This window comes from Myotis brandtii, unplaced genomic scaffold (genome assembly GCF_000412655.1).
Source record: "Myotis brandtii unplaced genomic scaffold, ASM41265v1 scaffold149, whole genome shotgun sequence".
NCBI lineage: Eukaryota > Metazoa > Chordata > Mammalia > Chiroptera > Vespertilionidae > Myotis > Myotis brandtii.
The window spans coordinates 1,496,476-1,506,236 of record NW_005355385.1 but is presented as its reverse complement, the minus strand read 5'-3'; the positions used below and the strand labels follow the sequence as shown (position 1 = coordinate 1,506,236).

Sequence of the window (9,761 nt, the reverse complement as noted above, 5' to 3'; positions counted from 1 at the left end):
GCAACCAAGTAAGTTGTGCTTGGAATGGAAGACTAGATTTCCCTCCGTATGTGTGGTCCTTGAACTTGCTGAGTATCAAGTGTGCCTTGTAAATATTCCTCAGGCAGTTGGCCCTCACAGTGGAGCCCCAGGTCTGCTGGCTCCACATGCACTTTGTAGGGGAATAACAGAGCCCAGTGGGAAGCACAGCACTGCCGAGGCTCCTGATTCTGATGAGGGTCTCTTGTGATAAAGCCAAATACCTGCCTCAAGTCACAGATTTTTCTTGAAATGTTTTTTTAAAAATCAGAATTTGTAGTTTTACAAGGCCAGAATAAAAAGTTAAAGTAAGACAGTCTACATTTTGTACAATATATTACACATTTATATTATATTATTATATCCTATATAATAACAGCCTAATAGGCTAAGTGTCCGGTCATCCATTCAACCAATCAAAGTGTAATATGATAATGATATGCTAAGGCAGCTCAACTACTCGGTATGATGTGCACTGCCCACCAGGGAGCAGACAATCAACTAGTCGACCAGTTGCTATGACATGCACTGACCACCAGGGGGCAGACACTCTGACCAGTAGGTCAGCTTGCTGCTGGGGTCCGGCCAATCAGGACTGAGTGAGACAGGCCAGGAACGCCCTGGAGCTCTCCCTCGACCCCTCCCCGGTTGTCCAACCTCCCACGTCCCTCCCCAGCCCGATTGTGCACTGGTGGGGTCTCTTGGCCTGGCCTGCTCCCTCTCATAATTTGGGACCCCTCAGGGGATGTCAGGGAGCCAGTTTCGGCCCAATCCCACAGGCCAGGCAGAGGGACCCCACTGGTGCACAAATTCGTGCACTGGGCCTCTAGTCTATTATATTTATATCTATATATATAAAAGCCTAAGCGATCAAACAACCGATCAACTGGTCATTATGAAGCGCACTGACCATCAGGGGGCAGACACTCAATGCAGGAGCTGCCCCCTGGTGATCAGTGCGCTCCCACAGTGGGAGTGCCACTCGGCTGAACGACCCGTCCAGGTGGCCCACCATCCCGGCAGCAGCCACTCACTCCCTCGGTAGTCCTGCAGGTCTAATCTCCGGAGAACGGGTCAGGCACTGACGAACTGGCGCCGCCAGCATGATCCTGACAGTGCCCCTGGCCTCCTGGAAGCTGGCTTTGGGCACTGCAGCCACTTCCCCTCCCTAGACGCTCCACAAGGAAGAAACGATATAAAAGCGGCTGACAGATGGCTCCCAACAACCAGTGTAAACGTCAGCAGGATGGATCCGGAACCGGATCCCAGGTGGGCAAGGGCGTTCTACCGCCGGCCCAGAAGGCCAATCGCATCCCGGTTCCCCCGACCCCGACCCACCTCAGGTCAGGCACCAGACGCAGGGCTCACAGCTGGCGAGCACCGCTGCAAAAGTGTGAGCCTCTCCTGATCAGGACTGACTGGGCGAGCGCCCGCACAAGTGCAGCGGGGCTGGGATAGGCAGGGGTGGCAGGAAGCATTGGACTGCCAGTTTCGGCCCAATCCCCGCAGGCCACACCAGGGGAACCCACCCATGCACAAATTCATGACCAGGCCTCTAGTTACACTGTAATACAGTACACACTTGAAATACATTATTTTTTCTCCAAACAGATTAAAGGATAAGAAATCAGAGTCTGGTGAAAGGCTGTATTTAAAGGCAAAGATAATATTCTGAGTCACCTGGGAACTGACTGCTTTCTGCTCCCAAATAGGTATGTGGCCTTGGCCTGTGTCTGATGCAAGAGTCAACTACTTGCAAAACTTTCCTTAAATGGTAAGGCCTAGATGGTTAAGAGTAAATTTTTCCAGAATGAAGGTGTAAACCCCTAATATAGAGCAAGAGTATGGTAGCAAAGCACAGACAGCTTCCACTCAGATCCCGTAGCAGCCAACCCCGGGCCACCCAGCACTCCGCCTCTGCTCTGCCTGCGGGGTCTCCACGTTCTGATCAGTTTCTGTATCCTTGGCTGATTAACATTGGAATCTGCAATGGAGGCATCTGTTTTCTCTTGCCACAAATTCAACACCCCTTGAAACACTGTAGCATCAGAAATGGGCCTGGACCGCTGCAGCTGGTGCCCAGATGGGGACTGGCACAAAAACCCTTACCAAGACACTAGGCTTTGAAAGGAATCTGGAAAAGGGGGAAGGATGGAAGGCGTGGCTGAAGATTGCTCAAAGGAGGTCGAAGAGCCTCTGGCCCCGGCTGTGAGGTTACTGTGAGGACCTTCTGGGGACAGTGTCCTGGACCTTCTCCTGCGTCCCCCACAGCCAGGCCTGTGACTGAACAGCCAAGGCCCCACAGAAGGCAGGATGGCCCACAGTGAGACTCCCTGGCTCTCTCTAACTGCACTGACTAAAAGGGCAAGAACAATGGGCCCCAACGGGAACTGAGCCCAGTGCACGGGGATGTGCTGCGGATCCACTCAAGCCTGTTCTACTGACAGGAAGCCGGGGAGAAAGGCTCTAGGCTTCCTGACCCAGCCCGCCTGTGGAAAACACTACAGGAGGGGAAGTAAAAAAGGAAAACAAGGCATATTAAATAGAGTGCAGAAGTTTAAAATGGGATGCACTTAATTATCTCAATAAAATTTAGAAAAACACTATCTTCACTAATTTTACCTGATTCTTTACCTGATAAAGTGAGCAAGGAAAAGACTGTTTCCAGATGTAAATATTAAAAAATGCCTGTGCTAAAAATTTTCCTCCCAGGCAAGCCAGGCCTTAACTTTTATCATCTGGCACAAATGGATTGAGATCTCAACAAACCACTTCTATTGATAACAAGGTGAAGGATTTCTTCTCTTTTTAAAATGTATGTTTAATTTAAGAAGATTGATCAGATTCAGGCCTGAGTCACTATAATATTTTTTTCTTAATCCTTGCTAAGAATTTTTTACCCCAGACTTTGCTTTGATCAGAATTCTCTCTGTTTTTCAATATCAGTACAAATTCAGCAGGGTATCTGGAAAATAACTCATGTAGAAGAAACAACCCATATACAAATAGCAGATCAATATACACAAGTCTGATCAGAGAATAGTTGGTCATATCAGTTTTACTAAACAGAATGGAAGTTAGCAAAATCTAAATCATTATAGGAAAAGTAACCACCACCAAAACAATTCCACTGCCAGCTAAACACAAAGAAGCCGAGATCTGGAGATGGGAAGAGAGTTTGTGGAAATGGCACCATTCTTATCATTGTTAGATGACTGCGAGCTAAATTCTGGTTCTCTTTCTAAAAAGTATGGAAGAGAAACTAAAAGGGGACATATTCAAGCTATGGGATTGAGCTCCAAACTAAAGGAGGTAAAATAAAAAGGGAAAGAAAGGATGGAATCATCCCATAGCTGCACTGGATGGGTCAACCCTTTGAAGCCACGGCAAGCTCACTGGCATTAGAAGGCCACACTGAAAGCAGATAAAACTCTCACAAGTGATTAGTTCTCATTATCTGGTTGTCTCTTGGAGACTTCCCTTCCCCCTCCCACACCTGATTAGTTACTAAGGCCTGTGAGGCTACCTCCAACAGGTCTCTAGAACTAAGGTGCTTCTCCTCACCCCTGACATGGCCACTTGGAAATCCAGTTCCCCTTCTCCTATCACCTGCAACAGGCCATCACCTCCCCACTAGCTTTCCTGCTTCTTCTCATCTCTTCTGCTCTGTGTCAAGAGAGACCTACCACTCTCCTGCACATGTGCACCCCTATGGTGGACCTGTGATGATTAAAATGAAAATGATTATCTGTGAACTTTCGTTACATACTTCTTTCTACCTTTAAGAATATGAAAACTACCTATTTTTTCAAATAGTATTTTTTTAAAATTACAGAATGTGCTTACTGTTTAATGAAAGAGTACATGCATTTTTTATAACATTATGCACCATTATCTTTTACACCCAAAGCTCAATAACATTGAATAAGCCAGTATATTTAAAATAATTTGTGCCCTAGCTGGTTTTGCTCAGTGGATAGAGCGTCGGCCTGCAGACTGAAGGGCCCCAGGTTCGATTCCGGTCAAGGGCACATGCCTGGGTTGTGGGCTCGATCCCCAGTAGGGGGAGTGCAGGAGGCAGCCAATCAATGATTTTCTCTCATCATTGATGTTTCTATCTCTCCCTCTCCCTTCTTCTCTGAAGTCCATTAAAAATATATTAAAAAATAAAATAATTTATGGTATTAAAGGAAAACTATAATTTGCCTTAAGATGGTCTTTTTGATGCAAAATGCAAATAACTGGAAGAAACAAAAAAAGGGGGTGGGGGCAAAAACTCCCAAATGAGTAAAAATGGAGGTCCTATTGAAGTAACTATAGCTTTATACTTCATTTCACCCAAATTGTACAAGCATCCTCTATTCTGGAAAAAGACAGGGTTAGGGTGCCAAGTCAGCTTGATGTTAATAGTACTCACTGCTATGATTCAGCAATTGCTCATTACTCCCAAAGAGCAATGGCTGAGGACATAGACAAACCATAGTTCTGACTCTTGGGAGCATATGCCCTAGCATTCACAGTTTACACAAGGAGAAACACGTGAGTAAATTTGGACTTCTTTATGCTTGAAAAGGAAAGAACGTTGAATGCAACAGGGGCAATCACAATGCTCCTCCCTGGAGTTGCTGTCACACATTTAGGGGAGGACTCCATACTTGGAATCTAACTGAAGAATACTGAGTAAATAAGAGCTAACGGGAATATATTTTCAGAAATCCTGTGCTCATCGTGCTTCCCACTAGAGAACTTTGCAAAGGCAATTTACAAACATTAAAATTCTTCCCTCATAAGAAAAAATTGCCACATGTGATGTTACAAATTATGTGATGTTTTCCCTGCCCTTACAAAGCATACCATGCTCAAAGGGAAGAATAGAGAGTAGTTTTTAAATCACCTCAAAATTAAATATTTTCTTTTTCATCATCATTTATGGAACATTAGTAACACAAACTGACTGAACCACACACATCACGCTTCAGAGGAACAAGGTCCTGATTAAACACCTGGATCTCTTTAATAGCAACGGCAATATAATCATCAGTAACCACAGAACTTTGGAATATTAAAATGGCAATGTATGATCCCACCATTCGAGGTTTGAGGTTTGGAATGCATTCACATACCAGCACCTGCCGCTCATTAACTGAATCTATTTGGGCAAGGAACTGAGCTTCTCTGAATTTAGGTTTCTTATCCCAGTTCCCACAGGACTATAGCACCGAAACCAGCAGTAGTAGTGGTCGTCGTAAAAAGAGAAAGCAGTGATGCCACTCCCATTTTCTGAGGGCTTACTCTGTGCTGTGGTCTAAAAGCACATGGGGAGGTACGCAGCCATTGTTTGTATGGGAGGAAACTCAGGAGCAGACAGAAACCTGCATAAGGTGCACGTGTGTTCCCACTGGCAGGATCGAGGTGTGAACATCAACTGCTCTGACTCCAGAGTCATGACCTCATTTACATCTCAAGATGCATCCCCCCATGACATCTAATGAGGTAATGCTACTAACTGGACATTGTAAATAGCAAAGCACCAGAGCGATGCAATATGGTAACACTGGAACAACCCCACAGAGTAAGTCCCAACCCACAGACATTAAGAATCTCTCAAGACACCCATGGAAGTTGCTGGAATTGTTAAAAAAAAAAAAAATTGGGAGACTTGTGTGGGTCATGGCTCCCCAAGCCCATGCTGATGACTTGGCAGGCTGCTCACAGGAGGTTACTAGAGACATAGGACAAGCACATTAGGCTGCAACTAGTCTGTGGCCAAGCCTCCCAGGAGTAACAAAGGGCAGCAAATTAGTGAAGCTGAGCTTTGATACAATGCTTTAGCCTCCTCACTGGCAACTGAAAACAATTACGGTGAACTGGAAAGATAACAGGAACACAGCAACTCTCTCTACATTGTCCTAACATTTCTAAGCATTTAAAACAGAGGAAAGACTCCACTCACTCAGGACAGGTAAACTGAACTATAGTTAAATTCACACGCTATTGGTTGCAAACACTCTTTCCCCAGAAATAGGTACTGTCCTGAGTGAGATGGTCAAGGCAGAAGAAATCGATCTCTAAACTTCTCTTCAACATTTCCGCTTTACTGAGACTGCCATCACCCCTCCCAGGGCCTCATGCTTCGCTTAGTTTATCCCATCTCAGGCAGCGAGGCCCCCAATGTGCATGACCACCCCTCTCGCTGTACTGTGTTGCTCTCTTTGTTTCTTCTAGAAGAGATGAAATAAACCCCGAAGGCCAGAGTGTACAGTTGTGTAGATTAAGCACCACATAATCTAAGGTGGAATAAGGGCTCTCACATCACTCCGTCCCAGAAATGGTCTCACCCTCACCCTGAATACTGCAGTGCACAACCTGCATAACATTCAGCAGCCCTGTACACAAATCCAAAACCAGAACAAGCATAGTGAGTTTCACCTGTTCATTCATTCGTTCATTCACTCATTCAACTCAATAAATATGTATGTGTGTAACATGCACCAGACACTGACTGGTCCTGGGCAAATATGAGTAAATAATATTGTACAATCCCTGCCCTCCAGAAACCCACACCTCAAGTCTAGACATGTCAACAATGAATAACATTACAAAGTAGAACATGCTGGCCTAGGAGGGAATTCATACACAGTCTTGGCACCTGGGAAGGGAGAGCAGGCCTTACCATATTTGGGTTGGCCTTATGTCGAAAGCATGTGATGTTCACCACATATGGCCAATCATCAGGCTCCATCAGCACCCCTGCGGCATGAGCACATGTGACATGGAAGGAGGCCGGGCAGCGGCCGTAGGAACACTGGATGCAGGCTCCAGAGACCTTCTTAACCCGGTATCTGCAGAAGATGCATTTCTGGAGAGTTAAAACAAAGAAGAGCATCAATTCACTCTGTTAACAGCCAATTTCTACACTTCACAGAATAATAGCTATTAGAGATGAAGAAAACTCATTACATCAACAAGCCCTGACCCTCCAGGGGCCCAAGTAGTGACAGCAACACTTTCAAGAAAACACACTGCTTCGGTCACATACTCCCAGACATGTTGAAATACTTCTTGTGGTTAGGAAAAGCCAAGCCCTTCTGTACATGGTTCTCCAGGAGCAGAGCTGAGGCAAGGCCCAAGAGTGCGCCCATGAAAGCTGAAGCTACTTCTCCTGTATTTCCTGCATGGCAGGCCTTTTTGTACATCAAGAGATAGAACGTAGGTTTGGAGGACAGGCACACACCGCCTGAATTAGATGAGGTCTTCAAAGGTGCCCAAATAGCACACATATGGACTAAGTTTTCCATTTGCAAGAAAATGTAAAAATGTTAAATGGTCCAATGTGGAAACTTGGGGTTCAAGTGTTTAATAATCCAAATCCTAACCCTTCATGACTGACAAAAATATGCCTCCCAAAGTGAGAATATTGAAAATCATCCCAAAGGGCATAATTTTGTTGAATATCTACAGCTGACTAAGCCTGGGGAAGAATGAAAATAAAAACAGCAATAATGATTACTACAATCTGAAAATTAAATTGCATACAATTAGCACTAAACATCATCAGTACAATTCTTATGAGAGATGGGAAAAATAAAACAGCTTTACTATATATAAGATCTGTGAACCAATACTTGGGTTAGGAAAAAATATTGATTGTAGAACAACATAGGTTAGGTTCTGAAAAAAGGAACAGAATGATCGAAACGCTCACTTTTCATTCCTAAGGATAAAAAAGGCCTGCAATCTGATCAAATTCTAGAGTAACTGTTCTTCTTTTATAGGTACATTTTCCTTCCTGGGACAAAAAAAAAAAAGATACTTAAACTCAATGCCTTTTGGGGACTGTAATATTTTATCACAGAGCTGCAAGAATCAATGTGCACTTAACTTCTAACTCTTCTTTGCCTTCACATCTAATCAGCCACTTCAGTCTTATAGATTCTGTACCTTAATCTTGCTTTGATCTCTCTCTGCCCATCTATACCAACTGCCACTGCCTCTGCCTCTGCCCATGGTGTCTTGCCCAGCATAGTAATGGCCTCCTAACTGGTCTCTCCCTCTTCTATTTCATTCCATTTCAATTCATCTTCTCCAGGCCTGCCAGAGTGATGTCTTTACAACATAAATCCTATGTCACCCCCTGTGTAATGTTCTTCAATGGCATCTCCTTATCTCCAAGACATTCTAGAAAAAAAGGAACAGTATGAGATGGAAGAGGAAAGCTTAAAAAAGGCCCTTCATGGTCTGTCTGAGCAGTATTCTCTCTCAATTGTCTGCATAAGAGTCCTGCATCCCGGGCATTTATCGGATCCTCCTATACATCTGGATTTAATGTACAATTTTAAAAAATCTAAGTGGGGAGAGGGGTAAGTATGTAGCTTAGCTAATTAAGAAATTACAGAAATAGAGAGAGAACACACCACAGAACTAAACAAGACCCATTATAATATGAATAAAAGCATTATTTAGTATCTTAATATATTTTTTATATCAGTTTCAATACATTATTGGTAATTCTTGGTATGTTGGTATCTTTTTGACAATTCTAATCATTTGAAATGTGATGACAGATATATTAGCAAAACTCATACCTGGAGCCCCAGGCATAATTAGACAATCTTTAAGAGCCTAATCACAGAGGTCAGCATTTGATAAGTTCAGATAGTAACAGATGTATAAAATGAGAACTTGTTTCCTATTTTCCTAATTAAACAGGACTTAGGAGTGGGAAAGAGTATTATGACTTAAGTAATTAATGAATTAGTAACTCTCAGCCTCCTCCACCATCACCTCCTTATTAAATGGAGGCCTTCCAGAAAGGGTGGCGACAGAAAGAATATACTTAAACCCAGGAGGATCCAATGCTTGGAATCTAGTAAGGAAAGTGCCTCCTTTCCTAGGAAGACCAGAGGTGGTCATTTCTAAGGATAAAACCCGGATCCTTAGAAAGTTGACCTAACTATAGACCAGCGATTTTTCAACCGATGTGTCACAAGAATTTTAAAACCATGAAATACCTGACTCTTTAGTCAGGTGCACTGACTTCTTTTCCCTTAGACCAGTGGCTCTCAACCTTCCTAATGCCACAACCCTTTAATACAGTTCCTCATGTTGTGGTGACCCCCAACTATAAAATTATTTTCATTGCTACTTCATAACTGTAATTTTGCTACTGTTATGAATCTGATATGCAGGATGTATTTTCAGTGTTACAAATTGAACATAATTAAAGCATAGAGATTAATCACAAAAACAATATGTAATTATATATTGTGAAATATTTATTTCTAATTACAAATAAATGAAATTTTGTCTTGAAGCATGGTGTAGCATGGGTAACAGTCTTAATATAACAACAGTAAACTACATTGCTACATTTTGCAACAGTATGCGTAAAAAGCCAACGTCAGTGCGAAGGTTGAGATTGCTTCTTTCTCACCAGATCAGAAATTCTCGGGACAGTCTTTGCAAGAGCACAACGAAGATCATCTTCCACAACAAGTCTACTTCTGTATTTAGACTTGATAACCAACAAGCTGGAAAACCCTGTTTCACAAACATATGTTGTTGGAAATGGAAGAAGAAGGCGCACACAGTCATAGACAGAACAGGATATGACTGCAAACACTTGGTCCAGAATTTTGTAACTGGCATTGTAGAGAAATCAGTTCTCACTGCATTGTTGTTAATAAGTTCAATGAACTCCTCTTGTGCTGTCTCAGGAACATCTTCAACTTTGACTGTGAATG

General features: G+C 43.3%; 1 protein-coding gene across 3 annotated transcripts in view; it reads right to left on the bottom strand.

The window, feature by feature from the left end:
• KDM4C (lysine (K)-specific demethylase 4C) overlaps positions 1 to 9,761 on the bottom strand; it is a 335,517-nt gene that overhangs the window by 52,733 nt on the left and 273,023 nt on the right. For all 3 annotated transcript variants that reach the window (XM_014535707.1, XM_014535708.1, XM_014535709.1), the window contains one exon: positions 6,692 to 6,877. In XM_014535707.1, the coding sequence (XP_014391193.1) occupies positions 6,692 to 6,877 (186 nt within the window). The remainder of the gene's footprint in view (positions 1 to 6,691; positions 6,878 to 9,761) is intronic.